This window comes from Oncorhynchus mykiss, chromosome 17 (assembly GCF_057628025.1).
Source record: "Oncorhynchus mykiss isolate SJ-2025 chromosome 17, ASM5762802v1, whole genome shotgun sequence".
In the NCBI taxonomy this organism is placed as follows: domain Eukaryota; kingdom Metazoa; phylum Chordata; class Actinopteri; order Salmoniformes; family Salmonidae; genus Oncorhynchus; species Oncorhynchus mykiss.
Window position 1 is genome coordinate 42,858,890 of NC_143038.1, and position 21,170 is coordinate 42,880,059.

The following is a 21,170-nucleotide window of genomic DNA, read 5'->3' on the forward strand; positions in this document are numbered from 1 at the left end:
GATCCTCACTTAACTTCTGGAGAGAGTTTGCTGCACTGAAAGTAAAGGGGCTGAATAATTTTGCACGCCAAATTTTTCTGTTTTTGATTTGTTAAAAAAGTTTGAAATATCCAATAAATGTCGTTCCACTTCATGATTGTGTCCCACTTGTTGTTGATTCTTCACAAAAAAATACAGTTTTATATCTTTATGTTTGAATCCTGAAATGTGGCAAAAGGTCTCAAAGTTCAAGGGGGCCCAATACTTTCGCAAGGCACTGTATATACCTTCCTGGTGAAAGTCCTTCTCATGGGGATAGTAAAGAAGAACTCCCTAAGGATCTGTGCTACAGTGTTCTCTGTTTGCAACTCCCTCCTTTGCAACTCCCTTATTTGCCACCCTCTTTTCCCAAGACGGCTTCCTAGTTCTGCTCCGATGACTGCATTTCATCAACAATGCTACTGCCATCCTAAATGACCCGTTATACAAAATAAGAAATGTCAACAGCTGGCAGTTAAGTGGCATGACAAACGAGACGTACATGTCCTCTCCACTGTCCATACAGCAACCATGTCAGCCACAGGGAAGGTGGACCACCTGAGGGGAGAGAGAGAAATCAAACCAGACTATGTGCTTGACTATAACCTCAAAATGGGGGCAGTGGATAAGGCGGACATCATAAACAGCTTTGTGGAATGCACTCAGAAAACGACCAAGTGGTATAAGAAATCTTTCAAGGGTATCTTCAAAATACAACAAGCCAATACTTCAGACGCAATTAGCATTGTTTTACAGAGCCAATAGAATAATGTACCTAGCTACATAAGCACGATTAAATATAACACCACCATAAAGGTTGTGAAATGAGTAACGTTACCTTTTGTGTCCGCGGTTATAAGGAATATACACATATATTATGCTCCATACACACAGTGAGCTACAGTAGAAACAATATAACACAACATACATAAACTATTTATAACATAATAAGGCACTTACTTTGAAAGAAAGGCAGTCTGGATTTGAACATGGGTGTCTGTAATGACGCTTCTAGCACTGAGATGCTGTGCCTTAGGAGTCATAAGGCCAGGGTAGCTTCAAAATACAATACATGCTGATACTTCTCTGATGCAATTAACATTGTTTTCCAGAGCTAATAGAAGAATGTAGCTAGCAACCTAAGCATTGAGAATAACACCATAAAGGTTATGAAATGAGTAACGTTACCTCGTGTGTCCACGGTTATAAGGAATATACGCAAAAATATTATGCTACAGTAGAAACGACAGAACACGACATGCAGAAACTAATATAAAGTAATAAGGCACTTACTTTGATAGAAACACACACATTTCCAAAGTTATTAATGGTAACGAAAACAACTGACTGCGATGCAGATGAACAAATGTCTGCAGACTTGAACCGCACAAACAATTGGGAAGTGTTTGGGGAATTTTGTCTAGGGCAGAAATGTCAAAATTAATTGGTCCACAAAAGTAAAAATGACTACTTTTATGTGAATGAATGAGGCGGAACACACCTCAATTCAAACTGTTCTTAGAAAATAAAAATGCCCAGTCAGTGGTGGCAGAAACATTATGTACAAAATAAGTTACAAATAACAAAAAAAACGCACAATTGGTAAAATGCCAGCCATCCTCTCCGGCGCCATTCTTGTTGATGACGGTTACTGTAAGGAATTATTTCCAAATAATTCCAAATATTGAAAATTAACAAATCAGGAATATGATTGTGGTCAGATTTGCCAAATGGAGGGCAAGGGAGAGCTTTGTATGAGTCTCTGTGTGTGGAGCAAAGGTGGTCTAGAGTCATTTTTTTTTTTTTCCCGTCCAGCTCCCTCCAAAGATTTTCTATTGGGTTCAGGTCTGGAGACTGGCTAGGCCACTCCAGGACCTTGAGATGCTTCTTACGGAGCCACTCCTTAGTTGCCCTGGCTGTGTGTTTTGGGTCGTTGTCATGCTGGAAGACCCAGCCACGACCCATCTTCAATGCTCTTACTGAGGGAAGTAGGTTGTTGGCCAAGATCTCGCGATACATGGTCCCATCCATCCTCCCCTCAATACGGTGCAGTCGTCCTGTCCCCTTTGCAGAAAAGCATCTCCAAAGAATGATGTTTCCAACTCCGTGCTTCACGGTTGGGATGGTGTTCTTGGGGTTGTACTCATCCTTCTTCTTCCTCCAAACACGGCGAGTGGAGTTTAGACCAAAAAGCTCTCATTTTGTCTCATCAGACCACATGACCTTCTCCCATTCCTGCTCTGGATCATCCAGATGGTCATTGGCAAACTTCAGACGGGCCTGGACATGCGCTGGCTTGAGCAGGGGGACCTTGCGTGCGCTGCAGGATTTTAATCCATGGCGGCGTAGTGTTTTTTTCGTTGAGACTGTGGTCCCAGCTCTCTTCAGGTCATTGACCAGGTCCTGCCATGTAGTTCTGGGCTGATCCCTCACCTTCCTCACTGATGCCCCACGAGGTGAGATCTTGCAGGGAGCCCCAGACCAAGGGTGATTGACCGTCATCTTGAACTTCTTCCATTTTCTAATAAATGCGCCAACAATTGTTGCCTTCTCACCAAGCTGCTTGCCTATTGTCCTGTAGCCCATCCCAGCCTTGTGCAGGTCTACAATTTTATCCCTGATGTCATTACACAGCTCCCTGGTCTTGGCCATTGTGGAGAGGTTGGCGTCTGTTTGATTGAGTGTGTGGACCGGTGTCTTTTATACAGGTAACGAGTTCAAACAGGTGCAGTTAATACAGGTAATGAATGGAGAACAGGAGGGCTACTTAAAGAAATAGGAACAGGTCTGTGAGAGCCGGAATTCTTACTGGTTGGTAGGTGATCAAATACTTATGCAATAAAATGCAAATGAATTACTTAAAAATCAAACAATGTGATTTTCTAGATTTGTTTTAGATTCCGTCTCTCACAGTTGAAGTGTACCTATGATAAGAATTACAGACTTCTACAAGCTTTGTAAGTAGGAAAACCTGCAAAATCGGCAGTGTATCAAATACTTGTTCTTCCCACTGTACATACACACACACACACACACACACACACACACACACACACACACACACACACACACACACACACACACACACACACACACTGTTTGATGCCCAAGCCCAGCTCTCTCTTTGTGTCATCAGGTGGTGAAACCAAGACTGTGAAAACAGTATAGACCTGTCTGTGTCTCGCTCTCTCTCGTGCTCTCTCCCTCTGTGTGTGTGTCTAAGGCCATGTTTATTTAGGAGTGCTGTTTGATGTGGAGATCTGAGGTGTGTATGTGTTGCTGGTTTGGTTCTTTCAGTTTTCATGACAGAGGAACAGCTTGAAGCCGACACAGTTTAACACATATATTGGGTGGTAATGAGAGGGGAGGAGCAGCGTGTCTGTCTGTGGTTGTCATGGTTTTAGTGGGATGCCTCACAGCCTGTCTTTCCGAGCAACACATTTGAGCTCTGTTGCAGTGCTACAGAGGCCTTTTGAGCCCTGCTAAGAGGGGAAAAAATTGAGGGGAAAAACTACTTAGTGGGGTCGTCTAGCTTGCTCCACTTTGGTCTACATTACGATTCCTTGACTGTGAGCTCATGAAGTGAGTCGGTGGGTCATAGTCCTGTTTTGTGATGCGTAGATAGTATTTCCTTCTAATAAAGCACAGAGCTCCAGCTAAGATCAGGAATGCCAAACAATGTTGCAAATCATTAAATGCTCTAGTTTACCAGGTCACTCTGAGCAATCTCTCCTCCCCTTTTCCCGGAGTCCGAGTGGGAATTCTGAGAAGGAGCGTCCACAGAATTCCCTGATGTCTCCCACAGCTGACTGACTGACTGAGGAGGAAACTGGAGAGAACCTTCACCACAGGCTGTTTACCTGTCAGACACAGAGAGCGAGAGATTGTATGTTTTTACCTGGGTTTCCGTTAGCCGTTAATTGCCAGCTTTTGCAAAATATTGCTTTTTATTAAGTGATGGAAATACCAGTCGAGCTAAATACATTTGACCGTCATGCTTATCGGTCTAATAAGTTCATTTGCATAAGTTTGTGGAATTAAATTGTCCTGTGTGTATTTTCGTTAGTCGTTATGTATCTTATTTATCCAACACAGCTATCAAAACAGGAAGTGGGAAATCTGAGTTTTCTTTTTTAACTCACCCCTATCGAATACACAGTGGGATATGGGTCAAGATCACTTCCTAAGGCTTCCACTAGATGTCAACCGTCTTTAGAAACTTGAATGAGGCTTCTACTGTGAAGTGGGACCGGATGAGAGCTCTTTGAGTCAGTGGGGAGAACAAGTATTTGATACACTGCCGATATTGCAGGTTTTCCTACTTACAAAGCATGTAGAGGTCTGTAAATTTTATCATAGGTACACTTCAACTGTGAAAGACAGAATCTAAAACAAAAATCCAGAATCACATTGTATGATTTTTGAGTAATTAATTTGCATTTTATTGCATGACATAAGTATTTGAAAAGCAGAAGCATTTGGTACAGAAACCTTTGTTTGCAATTACAGAGATCATACATTTCCTGTAGTTCTTGACCAGGTTTGCACACACTGCAGCAGGGATTTTGGCCCACTCCTCCATACAGACCTTCTCCAGATCCTTCAGGTTTCGGGGCTGTCGCTGGGCAATACGGACTTCATTACAATCGGAAATCTGTATTTTTGGATGCCGATTTTGCTGATTTTTTTAAATATTTAAAATGTGAAGAAAAATGTTTTAAACTTTATTTAACGAGGCAAGTCAGTTAAGAACATTCTTATTTTCAATGACGGCCTATGAACGGTGGGTTAACCTGTCTAGGACTGGGGTTAACCTGTCTAACCCCGTTCCGCTTGCGGAACCCCTCGCCAACAGCCAATGAAATTGCAGGACGCCAAATTCAAATCAACAGAAATCTCATAAATCAAATTTCTCAAACATACAAGTATTAGGCACAATTTTAAAGATAAAATTCCCTGTTAATCCAGCCACAGTGTCTGATTTCAGAAATGCTTTTCAGCAAAAACTCCACAAACGATTGTTAGGGCACCACAAGCCACAGAAAAACCCCAACATTTTTCCAGCCAAAGAGAGGAGTCACAAAAAGCACAAATAGAGAGAAAATGAATCACTGACCTTTTGATCTTCATCAGATGACACTCATAGGACTTCATGTTACACATGTTACACAAAAAACATTATTCATAAATGGCATTATAAATATTCACTTACCTTTGATGCTCTTCATCAGAATGCACTCCCGGGAATCGCAGTTCCACAATAAATGCTTGTTTTGTTCGATAATGTCCATCGTTTATGTCCATTTATGTCCAATAGCTTCTTTTGTTAGGGCGTTTGGTAAAAAATCCAAAAGAGTGATCTGGTCCAGTCGGACGAAACGTTAAAAAAGTTATATTACAGGTCGAAGAAACTTGGCAAACTAAGTATAGAATCAATCTTTAGGATGTTTTTATCATAAAAGTTTTTAAAAAATCCAACCGGAGAATTCCATTGTCTGTAGAAAAGCCATGGAACGAGAGCTAACTCTCGTGACCGCTCGTCATGAGGCTGTGACACTCTGCCAGACCAATGACTCAAAGAGCTCTCATCCGGACCCACTTCACAGTAGAAGCCTCATTCAAGTTTCTAAAGACGGTTGACATCTAGTGGAAGCCTTAGGAAGTGATCTTGACCCATATCCTACTGTGTATTCGATAGGGGTGAGTTAAAAAAGAAAACTCAGATTTCCCACTTCCTGTTTGGATTCTTTCTCAGGTTTTTGCCTGCCAAATGAGTTCTGTTATACTCACAGACGACATTCAAACAGTTTTAGAAACTTCAGAGTGTTCTCAATCCAATACTAATACTAATACGCATATATTAGCATCTGGTACTCAGTAGGAGGCAGTTCACTCTGGGCATGCTATTCATCCAAAAGTGAAAATGCTGCCCCCTATCCCAAAGAAGTTAACTGCCTTGTTCAGGGGCAGAACGACATATTTTTACCTTATCAGCTTGGGGATTCAATCTTGCAACCTTACGGTTAACTAGTCCAACGCTCTATCCACCTGCCTCACAAGGAGCCTGCCTGTTACGCGAATGCAGTAAGAAGCCAAGGTAAATTGCTAGATAGCGTTAAACTTATCTTTATAAAAAACAATCAATCAATGATAATCACTAGTTCTAACTACACATGGTTGATGATATTACTAGTTTATCTAGCGTGTCCTGCGTTGCATATAATCGATGCGGTGCACATTCGCGAAAAAGGACTGTCATTGCTCCAACGTGTACCTAACCATAAACATCAATGCCTTTCTTAAAATCAATACACAGAAGTATATATTTTTAAACCTGCATATTTAGCTAAAAGAAAGGTTAGCAGGCAATATTAACCAGGTGAAATTGTCACTTCTCTTGCGTTCATTGCACGCAGAGTCAGGGTATATGCAACAGTTTGGGCCGCCTGGCTCATTGCGAACTAATTTACTAATTTGCAATTATGACATAACGTTGAAGGTTGTGCAATGTAACAGCAATATTTCGACTGATGGATGCCACCCGTTAGATAAAATACAGAACGGTTCCGTATTTCACTGAAATAATAAACGTTTTGTTTTCGAAATTATAGTTTCCGGATTCGACCATATTAATGACCTAAGGCTCGTATTTCTGTGTTATAATGTTATAATTAAGTCTATGATTTGATAGAGCAGTCTGACTGAGCGATGGTAGGCACCAGCAGGCTCGTAAGCATTCATTCAAACAGCACTTTCGTGCGTTTTGCCAGCAGCTCTTCTCAATGCTTCAAGCATTGCGCTGTTTATGACTTCAAGCCTATCAACTCCCGAGATTAGGCTGGTGTAACCGATGTGAAATGACTAGCTAGTTAGCAGGGTACGCGCTAATAGCGTTTCAAACGTCACTCGCTCTGAGACTTGGAGCAGTTGTTCCCCTTGCTCTGCATGGGTAATGTTGCTTCAAGGGTGGCTGTTGTTGATGTGTTCCTGGTTTGAGCCCAGGTAGCGGTGAGGAGAGGGATGGAAGCTATACTGTTACACTGGCAATAATAAAGTGCCTATAAGAACATCCAATAGTCAAAGATATATGAAATACAAATGGTATAGAGAGGAATAGTCCTATAATTCCTATAATAACTACAACCTAAAACTTCTTACCTGGGAATATTAAAGACTCGTGTTAAAAGGAACCACCAGCTTTCATATGTTCTGAGCAAGGAACTTAAACATTAACTTTCTTACATAGCACATATTGCACTTTTACTTTCTTCTCCAACACTTTGTTTTTGCATTATTTAAACAAAATTGAACATGTTTCATTATTTATTTGAGACTAAATTGATTTTATTGATGTATTATATTAAGTTAAAATAAGTGTTCATTCAGTATTGTTGTAATTGTCATTATTACAAATAAATCAATAAATAAAAAATTGGCCGATTTTAATCGGTATCGGCGTTTTTTTGGTCCTCCAATAATCGGTATCGGCGTTGAAAAATTATAATCGGTCGACCTCTAGTGTTTTCCTAGGTGCACTGTTAAGAATGGTGTTTCCCAGGTGCGCTGTTTTAGAATGGTGTTTTCCCGCAAATGTTTTGAATGTGGGTGGACGTCCTAATGGGTTATGCACCCAATGCATATGGGTCTGGTAAATTTCTCAGTTGGACAGTAAATTAAAATCTTCCTAGTCAAGTTGTCCGGCATAACATTTTCCTAACGGAATCCCTGGTGTGTATGTACAATATGACTATGTGTGTGTGTCCAGTTTCCACTTTTGGAATATTATTTTGGTATTTTGTATGTCAGGTAAACAAACAAGACTGTCTGTGTTACTATAAGCTACTTGTTTTGTGTTAAAGGAGCTGTATTTCTCAGTCGGCCCGTCTGCTCCCCTGTGGTATCCTACATTCATCTGCCGTTTGACTCCATTTTGACTCCTAGTTTGATCTGATCCTGGTGGACGTTTTTTTTCTTCTGCCCCATAGCCAGAGATGGAACATCATCTTTTTTCGACGGACACACACACACGCGCGCACACACACGCTACACATTACAAAGGGCCGCTCTGTCCAGAGAATTGTGCTCTAAGGGAATAGATCAAAGCACCTATGTTCACTCTCTACTTTCTTTTCTTTCTCTCTCACACTCCCTCCCTATGTTTTCCTTCCGCGCTCTTTCTGTCTTTCTCCACAACCACTTCCTCTTATTTGTTTGTCTGACCCTGTTTTTGGACTGCATGGTGTAAACCATATCAGAGAGAAAAGGGGGAAGAAACAGCTATTAGCATGAGGAGAGCTTAGAGGAAGAGAGAGAGGGTTGGAGAGAGTTGGAGTCCCCACCTCTCTCTTCTCACTCCCCTGCTCTAGCTAGCCTTATTTGGTCATTTTACTGCTGCTACGACTAGAGAGAGAGAAAGTGGGAGGATGACACATTGTTCTTTTTTCAAATTTTCGCTTTGAGGAGAGAGAGATAGCTCTCATCTAATCTGAGGTCAAAGAAGAAACCAGGCCTGAGAGACAGGGGGCGTGGGTGGCCCGTATGGTGGCATAGCACGCAACCCCGCATCCCCCACAAGGCGGGGGTGTCCCCAACCGTTTTTAGTTTTTTTTAACGGTATTGAAAATCAAGACTGTCAGTATATCATAATGTCAGTATACGGCATAAAAGCCTAGTTTAGGATTTTCACTCTATTTAGACTTCTGAATACAAGTTCCGTATGAAGTTGGCCCCGAGATATGGGATTTGGTACTGACCATAGGTACTTTGTACTGTTATGAGCTGAGTTGCAGTACAAAAGAAGTCTAAGTTATATCATATCTACAGTATGTAATATCTCTAGTATGCAAATACATTTTTATGGCCTCCACTGGTTATAATACCCCTATCTAGCGGAAAGGATTGATGTACTTGTGTATTTTGGGTTCATCAGTGGAGCTCTTTGTCACTGCAACAGTACAGTACGTTTGAACAGCTTGTTGATTAGGTATTCCAGAAGAGGAACTCTGCTTGGTTGGGTTAGCTGAGACCACATGCAAATCTGAGGAGCTGTTTCTCTCAGCCTGCTTCCTATCGTGGCTATGGAAATGACAGGTAGAATCACAGTACTATCAGGACTGGCCTATTGTATGGCGTTATGTACAGTGACTGATCACTGCCTGTCATATCTCAGCATGCACTACAGTACACAAATCAAATTGTACTAGTCACATGCTTCGTAAACATCAGATGTAGACTAACAGTGAAATGCTTACTTAAGGGCCCTTCCCAACAATGCAGAAAAAGAGAACATTTTATAATTGAAAAACAGAAAAATAACACATTGAATAAATAAATACACGATAAGTAACGATAACTTGGCTATATACACAAGGTAGCAGTACCTTCAAGTAGCAGTACCTTCAAACTCAGTGCCTCTTTGCTTGACATCATGGGAAAATCAAAAGAAATCAGCCAAGACCTCAGAAAAAAAATTGTAGACCTCCACAAGTCTGGTTCATCCTTGGGAGCAATTTCCAAATGCCAGAAGGTACCACGCTCATCTGTACAAACAATAGTACGCAAGTATAAACACCATGGGACCACGCAGAGACAACAAAGTCAAGGTATTGGAGTGGCCATCACAAAGCCCTTACCTCAATCCTATAGAAAATGTGGGCAGAACTGAAAAAGCGTGCACGAGCAAGGAGGCCCACAAACCTGACTCGGTTACACCAGCTCTGTCAAGAGGAATGGGCCAAAATTCACCCAACTTATTGTGGGAAGCTTGTGGAAGGCTAACCAACATTTTTGACCCAAGTTAAATCAAATCAAATGTATTTATATAGCCCTTCGTACATCAGCTGATATCTCAAAGTGCTTTACAGAAACCCAGCCTAAAACCCCAAACAGCAAGCAATGCAGGTGTAGAAGCACGGTGGCTAGGAAAAACTCCCTAGAAAGGCCAAAACCTAGGAAGAAACCTAGAGAGGAACCAGGCTATGTGGGGTGGCCAGTCCTCTTCTGGCTGTGCCGGGTGGAGATTATAACAGAACATGGCCAAGATGTTCAAATGATCATAAATGACCAGCATGGTCAAATAATAATAATCACAGGCAGAACAGTTGAAACTGGAGCAGCAGCACGGCCAGGTGGACTGGGGACAGCAAGGAGTGATCATGCCCGGTAGTCCTGAGGCATGGTCCTAGGGCTCAGGTCCTCCGAGAGAGAAAGAGAGAATTAGAGAGAGCATACTTAAATTCACACAGGACACCGGATAGGACAGGAGAAGTACTCCAGATATAACAAACTGACCCTAGCCCCCCGACACAAACTACTGCAGCATAAATACTGGAGGCTGAGACAGGAGGGGTCAGGAGACACTGTGGCCCCATCCGATGACACCCCCGGACAGGGCCAAACAGGAAGGATATAACCCCACCCACTTTGCCAAAGCACAGCTCCCACACCACTAGAGGGATATCTTCAACCACCAACTTACCATCCTGAGACAAGGCTGAGTATAGCCCACAAAGATCTCCGCCACAGCACAACCCAAGGGGGGGGCACCAACCCAGACAGGAAGATCACATCAGTGACTCAACCCACTCAAGTGACACACCCATCCTGGGGACGGTATGAAAGAGCCCAAGTAAGCCAGTGACTCAGCCCCTGTAATAGGGTTAGAGGCAGAGAATCCCAGTGGAAAGAGGGGAACCGGCCAGGCAGAGACAGCAAGGGCGGTTCGTTGCTCCAGAGCCTTTCCATTCACCTTCACACTCCTGGGCCAGACTACACTCAATCATATGACCCACTGAAGAGATGAGTCTTCAGTAAAGACTTAAAGGTTGAGACTGAGTTTGCGTCTCTCACATGGGTAGGCAGACCATTCCATAAAAATTGAGCTCTATAGGAGAAAGCCCAGCCTCCAGCTGTTTGCTTAGAAATTCTCGGGACAATTAGGAGGCCTGCGTCTTGTGACCGTAGCGACCAAATCAGAGAGAGAGGTAGGAGCAAGCCCATGTAATGCTTTGTAGGTTAGCAGTAAAACCTTGAAATCAGCCCTTGCCTTGACAGGAAGCCAGTGTAGGGGGACTAGCACTGGAGTAATATGATCCAATTTTTTGGTTCTAGTCAGGATTCTAGCAGTCGTATTTAGCACTAACTGAAGTTTATTTAGTGCTTTATCCGGGTAGCAGGAAAGTAGAGCATTGCAGTAGTCTAACCTAGAAGTGACAAAAGCATGGATTAATTTTTCTGCATCATTTTTGGACAAAGTTTCTGATTTTTGCAATGTTACGTAGATGGAAAATAGCATTCACAGAGACATACTGATATCTTTCCGACAGATAAGATCTAAACCAGGCCAGAACTTGTCCGTGTAGACCAATTTGGGTTACCAATCTCTCCAAAAGAAGGTGGTGATCGATGGTATTAAAAGCAGCACTAAGGTCTAGGAGCACGAGGACAGATGCAGAGCCTCGGTCTGATGCCATTAAAAGGTAATTTACCACCTTCACAAGTGCAGTCTCAGTGCTATGATGGGTCTAAAACCAGACTGAAGCATTTCGTATACATTGTTTGTCTTCAGGAAGGCAGTGAGTTGCTGCGCAACAGCCTTTTCTAAAATTTTTGAGAGGAATGGAAGATTCGATATAGGCCGATAGTTTTTTTATATTTTCTGGGTCAAGGTTTGGCTTTTTCAAGAGAGGCTTTATTACTGCCACTTTTAGTGAGTTTGGTACACATCCGGTGGATAAAGAGCCGTTTAATATGTTCAACATAGGAGGGCCAAGCACAGGAAGCAGCTCTTTCATTAGTTTAGTTGGAATAGGGTCCAGTATGCAGCTTGAAGATTTAGAGGCCATGATTCTTTTCATCATTGTGTCAAGAGATATAGTACTAAAACACTTGAGCGTCTCTCTTGATCCTAGGTCCTGGCAGAGTTGTGCAGACTCAGGACAACTGAGCTTTGAAGGAATACGCAGATTTAAAGAGGAGTCCGTAATTTGCTTTCTAATAATCATGATCTTTTCCTCAAAGAAGTTCATGAATTTATTACTGCTGAAGTGAAAGCCATCCTCTCTTGGGGAATGCTGCTTTTTAGTTAGCTTTGCTACAGTATCAAAAAGGAATTTCGGATTGTTGTTATTTTCCTCAATTAAGTTGGAAAAATAGGATGATCGAGCAGCAGTAAGGGCTCTTCGATACTGCACGGTACTGTCTTTCCAAGCTAGTCGGAAGACTTCCAGTTTCGTGTGGCGCCATTTCCGTTCCAATTTTCTGGAAGCTTGCTTCAGAGCTCGGGTATTTTCTGTATACCAGGGAGCTAGTTTCTTATGAGAAATGTTTTTAGTTTTTAGGGGTGCAGCTGCATCTAGGTTATTGCGCAAGGTTAAATTGAGTTCCTCAGTTAGGTGGTTAACTGATTTTTGTCCTCTGGTGTCCTTAGGTAGACAGAGGGTCTAAGATTCCTTGATGGAAGGACATCAAGGAATCTTTGTGTTGTCTGTGAATTTATAGCACGACTTTTGATGTTCCTTGGTTGGGGTCTGAGCAGATTATTTGTTGCAATTGCAAACATAATAAAATGGTTGTCCGATAGTCCAGGATTATGAGGAAAAACATTAAGATCCGCAACATTTATTCCATGGGACAAAACTAGGTCCAGAGTATGAGTGTGACAGTGAGTAGGTCCAGAGACATGTTGGACAAAACCCACTGAGTCGATGATGGCTCCGAAAGCCTTTTGGAGTGGGTCTGTGGACTTTTCCATGTGAATATTAAAGTCACCAAAAATTAGAATATTATCTGCAATGACTACAAGGTCCGATAGGAATTCAGGGAACTCAATGAGGAACGCTGTATATGGCCCAGGAGGCCTGTAAACAGTAGCTATAAAAAGTGATTGAGTAGGCTGCATAGATTTCATGACTAGAAGCTCAAAAGACGAAAACATATTTTTTTTTTTGTAAATTGAAATTTGCTATCGCAAATGATAGCAACACCTCTGCCTTTGCGGGATGCACGGGGGATATGGTTACTAGTGTAGCCAGGAGGTGAGGCCTCATTTAACACAGTAAATTCATCAGGCTTAAGCCATGTTTCAGTCAGGCCAATCACATCAAGATTATGATCAGTGATTAGTTCAATTTAAAGGCAATGCTACCAAATACTAATTGAGTATATTTATCTTCTGACCCACTGGGAATGTGATGAAAGAAATAAAAGCTGAAATAAATCATTCTCTCTACTATTTTTCTGACATTTCACATTCTTAAAATAAAATGGGGATCCTAACTGACCTAAGACAGGGAATTGTTACTACGATTAAATGTCAGGAATTGTGAAAAACTGAGTTGAAATGTACTTGGCTAAGGTGTATGTAAACTTCCGACTTCAACTCTATGTACATATAGGTGGGGATAAAGTGACTAGGCAAGAATCTAGACAATAAACAGTAATAGCAACGCATGTGTTGAGTCAACAGAGTTGGGTGGTCCGGGTCTTATGGCTTGGGGATAGAAGCTGTTTAGTGTCCTGTTGGTTCCAGACTTGGTGCATCGGTACTGCCTGCCATATAGTAGCATAGAGAACGGTTTGGGTGGCTGGATTTCCATATTATTATTTTTTTAATCCATTTTAGAATAAGGCTGCAACGTAACAAAATGTAGAAGAAGTCAATGGGTCTGAATACTTTCCGAAGGCACTGTATATACACACACACACACATTGTGTTTACATGCTGATCACTGATGAGACAGCCTATAGGGAGGAGGTCAGAGATCTATGGTGCCAGGACAACAACCTCTCCCTCAACGTGATCAAGACAAAGGAGCTGATCGTGGACAACAGGAAAGGAGGGCCGAGCACGTCCCCATTCACATCGATGGGGCTGCAGTGGAGTAGGTTGAGAGCTTCAAGTTCCTTGGTGTCGTTCACATCAACAATCTATCATGGTCCAAACACACTAAGACAGTCATGAAAAGGGCACGACAACACCAATTCCCCCTCAGGAGACTGAAAAGATTTGGTCCTCAGGTCCTCAAGAATTTCTACAGCTGCACCATCGATGGTTGCATCACCTCCTGGTATGGCAACTGCTCGGCATCCGACCGCAAGGCTCTACAAAGGGTAGTGTGTACGGCAAAGTATATCACTTGGATAAGCTTCCTGCCATCCAGGACCTCTATACCAGGCAGTGTCAGAGGAAGGGCCTAAAAATGGTCAGACTCCAGCCACTCTAGTCATAGACTGTTCTCTCTGCTACTGCACGGCAAGCGCTACTAGAGCGCCCAAGTCTAGGTCCAAAAGGCTCCTTAACAGCTTTTACCCCCCAAGCCATAAGACCCAGTTAATCAAATGGCTACCCAGAATATTTGCATTGACCTCCCCCCCCCCCCCCCCCCCCTTTTTACCTCAATTACCTCGACTAACCTGTACTCCAGCACATTGACTTGGTATAAGTATCCCCTGTATATAACCTCGTTATTGTTATTTTACTGTTATTTTACTGTTTATTATTTTGTTTTTGTATTTTTTTCTCCCTTTTTCTCCCCAATTTTGTGATATTAAATTGCAATCAAATTACGATCTTGTCTCATCGCTGAAATTCCCCAACGGGCTCAGGAGAGGCGAAGGTCGAGTCATGCGTCCTCCGAAACATGATCGCCAAACCGCTCTCCTTAACACCCGCCCGCTTAACCCTGAAGCCAGCTGCACCAATGTGTCGGTGGAAACACTGGTCAACTGATGACCGAAGTCAGCCTCCAGGCGCCCTGCCCACAACAAGGAGTCGCTAGAGCGCGAAGAGTCAAACCCTCCCCTAACCCAGACGACATTAAGCCAATTGTACGTCACCCTATGGGACTCCCGGTCACGGCCAGTTGTGACACAGCCTGGTATTGAACCTAGGTCTGTAGCGACACCTCAAACACTTAGACTGCTGCGCCACTCGGGATGCCTTTACTTTTTTTGTAAATATTTTCTTTTTTACATTTTTTTCATATGTATTATATATATATATATTTTTTTACTGCATTGTTGGTTAAGGAGCTTGTAAGTAAGCATTTCACAGTAAGGTCTACACCTGTTGATCTTATTACCCTATCCATATTTCCTCCACTAATGGAGGAAATACACACGTCACATCCTCTCCCTCTTTGATCTGCGCTCAAAAGACTTATCTGGATATGAACCTAATTTTGAACTGTGTGTGTGTTTTAGCATGTAGCTCTGGGAGAATGATGATGCAAGTGTTTTGTGCACGTGTGGCTTTGTCGGTGTGTGCATCATTAGGCACCTCACTAGGCACCTCACTTAGCATTGTGTATTTATTTACATGGATCAATTGAAGTTCATCCTTAGTTATTGTTTCAGCAACTTCAATATAGCTGCATTGACAACACCTCAATCCTAACCATCCTTCACCTCTGAAACTGTTATTCATTGTCTACTTACACACACACACACACACACAGCCAACACTCCTCTCCCATGCATATAAAGACATGAAACATTTATTTTATGCAGATTTTCACACTTTGTATTCCTACTGTATTCTTCACATATTGTAGCTCACTTGTATATCTACTGCTGTACATATCCTTCTGAGTGTACAAAAAAATTAAGAACACCGTGCTAATATTGAATTACACCCCCTTTTGCACACAGAACAGCCTCAATTCGACAGGGCATTGACTCTACAAGGAGTTGAAAGCGTTCCAACAGGGATGCTGGCCCATGTTGACTCCAATGATTCCCACAGTTGTGTAAAGTTGGCTGGATGTCCTTTGGGTGGTGGACCATTCTTGATACACACGGGAATCTATTGAGCATTAAAAAACCAGCAACAATGCAATTCTTGACAGGCGCCTGGCACATACTTCCATACCCCATTAAAAGGCACTTAAATATTTTGTCTGGCCCATTCTCCCTCTGAATGGTACACACACACACACACACACACACACACAATCCATGTCTCAAGGCTTAAAAATCCTTATTTAACCGGTCTCCTCCCCTTCGTCTACACTGTCACATGAAAAAGGGATCATAGCTTTTACCTGGATTCGCCTGGTCAATCTGTCATGAAAAGTTCCTAATGTTTTGTACACTCTGTAGTTTTGGTGGATAAACGCATAGATAGCAGTTAGATTACTGTTGGTGTTATTTGGTTTATTAACTGGATTCATACTGACATTCGTGATTTATTTTTTTAAATTATTATTTGTGTACTTGTTTGACATTTTTGCTGCAATTAGTAACAAAACGCATTTCGCTGGGCCTGCTATAACATCTGCTAAACTGTGTACGTGACCAATACACTTTGATTTGATTTGTCTCTCTGTTCAGACTGTCTGTTCAGGTTGTGTCCAATGAATCGGTACTCTGCTCAGAAACAGTTCTGGAAGGCAGCGAAACCTGGAGGAAACAGCACCACTGACACGGTCCTCCTTAACAAACTCCATGTGAGTGACTCCTCCACCTGACCCCTATACAACTGTCTTAACATATTACTGTATTAAATTATTGATTATATACATTAATCAGTGGTATAATGACTCGTCGTCTCATATCCAACTGAATGAAGAAGAGTAACAATAGATGAGCCCTCTTTGGATAACTAATATAATCTAAACTCTAAACTAGCAATACTTTTAAAATCCAATACAGCTACATTACATTAGTAAAGCACTTACAAGTCTGAAATACTACATCCTGCATTTCCCTTTAACAACAGACTTGTCTAGTTTGACAGGTACAGTAGCAGTCCTGGCCTCACCACCACTGTTTGAGGAGCTCTCTTAGATAGGATAGGTTTTCTGTCCCCACACTCGTTTGAGGGTGTTCTTATGGAGGATTATATATTTGATGAGGTAATGTTCAGGTCCTTTTATAGACATTTCTGAAGCATACTTTAGTTTCACTACTCCCGTCCCACCTTTCTCTCTCTCTCTCTCCTAAAACAAAACCATTTAAAGCCTTCTGGAATCTAACTACAGTCATAAAATGATAGATTCAAATCTCGCCTGTGTTACCATGGTGATGTGAGGACAGAGTTTTAGGTTCTAGCATTCCAGTTGACGTATGCAGGCAACAGCACATGCCGTTGCTACATTCTTTTTATTTGAGATCTGTCATAGAAAGTATTCCCTCCTACTCAAGTCCATATGTATAGTTATTTGTGCAAAAGCACAGCAATGTTGGTAGTAGCAATAATAATGTCTAACTCTTCACTCTTTCCCTCACTTATGTAGCATGCAGCGGATTTGGAAAAGAAGCAAAACGATTCGGAAAATAAAAAGTTGCTTGGAACGGTGATTCAGTATGGGAACGTCATTCAGGTGTGTGTGTGTGTGTGTGTGTGTGTACATATTCCTTGTCTGCAAGACCGATGTCTGGCTTGTACTCACGGCTGAACGTCACGTCATCAATGAAGCCAATTCATGTCATAATGAGTAACTGTCTCAACACATTCAGTTACAGCTCACATCTCATATTCCAAATTTGTGGCCAATAATGTCATCGTAGCCCACATATTTCTATGGGGTTTTAAAGTGAGGAAAGCATTTTGAGGCTTTCCATCCAATATATTTAGCTGGTTCCAAACTTGGTGAGGAGAGACTGGGAGCCCTGGAGGCATCCATGTGGTTTATGTGTGTTTAGAAATAGAACAGTAACGTGGGAGGATCTAGATAGTTTTTCTAGCTTCAGAATTGAGCATATTCTTTTCTCAGTCAACCTTTCAGTCATAGACTGCTCTGAGAGACTCAAATGTTTTGCATGCTCATAAGGGCAGAGAAAGCCCACACAACACAAGAATACATCATATGAAGATGATGAAGTTCACAAGCAAAACTGTTCAGTATGTTTGTATCACAAACATGACAGACATAAGTTATTGTATCTTATCGTATAATATTGTATGTTTGCTGTATTCCCCCAGCTCCTTCATTTGAAGAGTAACAAGTACTTGACTGTGAACAAGCGTCTGCCAGCGCTGCTGGAGAAGAACGCCATGAGAGTGATGCTGGACACGGCCGGGAACGAAGGCTCCTGGTTCTACATTCAACCCTTCTACAAGTTGCGCTCCATAGGAGACAGTGTGAGTTCTATATGGTTCTAAAGCTCCACTTCATAGGAGACAGTGTGAGTTCTACTGTATCTATATCATGGTTCTACAAGCTGCGCTCCATAGGAGACCGTGTGAGTTCTATCTACAGTATATGGTTCTGCTCCATAGGTGTTACTGTGAGTTCTATCTATTTAAGCAATAAGGCCAGAGGAGGTGTGGTATATGGCCAATATACCATGGCTCAGGGCTGTTCTAGGGCACGACGCAACACAGAGTGCCTGGATACAGCCCTTAGCTGTTTTATATTGGCCATATACCACAAACCCTGAGGTGTCATACCCATGGTATACGGTCCGATATACCACGGCTGTCAGCCAATCAGCATTCAGGGCTCGATCCACCCAGTTTATAAATGTTTATTTATATAAATCGATCCCTTCTACAAGCTGCGCTCTATAGGAGACAGTGACTTACACCTATGGAAATGATCACATACTGTATGTAGGAATCGCTTGAATCATACTGTGTAAGTCAACTTAAACAAGTACTCAGACTGAGTGAACCAAATGTGTAAGGAAATCTAATATGGTCACAGATAGGGCTGTTATGGTGACCGTATTACTGCCACACCGGCGGTCACGAGACATGACCACAGTCAAATTCCACGTAATCGTTTAGTCACGGTAACTGGTAACTAGGCTTCTCCAAGCTCTGATGTTGCTGATGGTCATTAGTAGCCTACCAAAATTGCTAACTGCCTGGTACTCAGCACTCTATTGTCCCGCTAATCACTCTAACTTCAATGCAAATGTTTTCGAAAATCTAATCAAACACTTCATGAGAGCTCATGTTGCGCAACATTTCTATGCAATTGCGTGAGATAAAACAGTTTTGATGGCCTCTATAAGAAAGAGGATCCCATCAGCTTTCTATAGGCTAGGGCTACTTTTTTTTATTTCTCAACTTTCCTGATAGTAAGCACATTGCTCCTCTTTACAACGGGAGTATAGCCTACCTGGCTGGCATGAAAATGAACCACCGGAAAATACGTCCTCCATTCGCTATTTAAGTGCATAGATGACATGTATTTTTTGCCCCTATTTCGAGACAAGTGTGTGATAATAGTCCATTCTAATTAAAAATACATTTCATATATATTATTTTGTATATGTAAAGACAACATTTAATTCTGAATAGTCTGACGGGTGACAATATTATATAACTCACAAGTGATAGGCTATTGTCACTTGTGAATGATTCCCAGCTTGTGTGACTTTTTCATGTAGCCTAGCCCATAGGCCTATTCATTTTGATAAGGTTTGTATCACAAATAAGGTGGCCAAATAACTTGTTAAAATTAAGTAAATTAATTTGCTTCACAGCTGGTGTAGAGCCTAACTTGCATAGGCGGTGCACAAGTTTAAAGTTTGGGGAAGATCATTTTCACCATAAAAATGCACCTTTATAATAAAGCATTACATGCATAATCACATTTGCGTTCATATTTGAGAATGGTGTTTACCCGCTAAATGATTGTATTTTGGAACATTCACACTTATTCACACTCATACTGCTGTGTGCGCATTGCTGTGCTTATAATGTGAAGAAATAGCCTAATAATTTATCTAAATTTTAAGCTAAATGTTCTGGTCGGTTGCATCAGCCTCATTGCTTTTAAAATGTTTTTTGGATGCTAGTGGTTGTATTAATTTGGGATCTATTGCATCAAACAACTGTCCCAGACTATGTTGGGAACATTTCTTTCTCGTACACAAGGACGAGAAAGTAATAATAATATATTGACATAGACTAGTACTTTTGCTGTTTGTTAGGCCTACTCATCTTGTTGGCTGACGAAAAGTAAATGTGGATAATTCATCCAACGTCTTCAATATGTGCCTCCAGAATTCAATAAAGACGTGCGCAGTTGCCTCCACGATATGGCTGTCTTCACTTGTAGCCTGTGAGAAGGACCCGATCACGTGATGGGCATTGGCTAATAAGAATTAAGATATCTGAGAGAGCCATGTGAGTGAGAGGTGCTTTTGCGCACACAGCTGATAATTATTATATTCAGCCCAAGTGCACAACTGTAACTGGCCACAAAAGGCATGTCATTTTTTTTAGGGGGCGTTACGCCCACACAAAGGGGATGCCGCCGGGAAATGTGAGGCATTATCAAGTGCTTGTCAAATTGTGAATGAGAGACTGATGAAGTGTGTAGAGCCTGTGAAAATAAACAAAGCAGAGCTCATGCCTTTCATGCAACTTTTTTCAAATCATCATTAGAGCCGATGCTCTAATGATGATTTGAAAAAAGTTGCATGAAAGGCATGAGCTCTGCTTTGTTTATGATGCATGCAGCCTTAGAATGTATTAAATTGCAAAACATATAGCCTAACATTTGTATCACCACTAAAGTTACATAAATAACTGTAAATTAAGCATTAGGAGGACCTACTTCTTTGTTAACCGCTCAACACAGAATAGACACGTGCACACTCCCTCAAATTGTTTGGAGAAAATGTCCTTTCTGTTTTATTCAGCTATGTTCAATTGTATTCTTCATATTATAAAATAATGCCATGGAATTCTAGGCAAATCTTTTCTGCTAAATAAACTAGTGTATCCCACAACCATGTGGCATAGCCAGATCAGGACCTAACATAAGGACAACTCAGAGTATGCTATTCTGTTCTTCTGAAATAAACTACATTTTCTTTATCATGTGTCTTTAGACCTGTCTAAAATAAAGATTTGATGTATTGTGATGGTGTAGGCTATATTAAATTGATTTAATTAATATTTTTAAAATGTAGATGTTCCAAAGGTCTGCATCAGTGGCTAGTAGGCTATGCCTGGAAACCAGGAGATGCTAAATGTGTTTGTTAATTAACGGTTATTTGCTTGACAATCCCCAGCTGACAAAACTTAATGACCACCACAGCTCCAGATTTTTTAGTAAATTTTGTTTTATTTTTTTGCAACATGCAGCTTGCAAAACCCTTTGACAAAACGTTTGCACAGTGGCACAGCACATTAATGTCAGTTTTGGGTTGGCGGAATCAAGTTGGCGGGAGGCAGTAGCAACAAAAAGGTT

At 41.6% G+C, this 21,170-nt stretch overlaps 1 protein-coding gene across 4 annotated transcripts in view; it reads left to right on the forward strand.

The window, feature by feature from the left end:
• LOC110494246 (inositol 1,4,5-trisphosphate-gated calcium channel ITPR1) overlaps positions 1–21,170 on the forward strand; it is a 155,750-nt gene that overhangs the window by 33,842 nt on the left and 100,738 nt on the right. For all 4 annotated transcript variants that reach the window (XM_036950331.2, XM_090205662.1, XM_036950332.2 and 1 more), the window contains exons 4-6: positions 16,348–16,463; positions 17,253–17,339; positions 17,942–18,100. In XM_036950331.2, the coding sequence (XP_036806226.2) occupies positions 16,348–16,463; positions 17,253–17,339; positions 17,942–18,100 (362 nt within the window). The remainder of the gene's footprint in view (positions 1–16,347; positions 16,464–17,252; positions 17,340–17,941; positions 18,101–21,170) is intronic.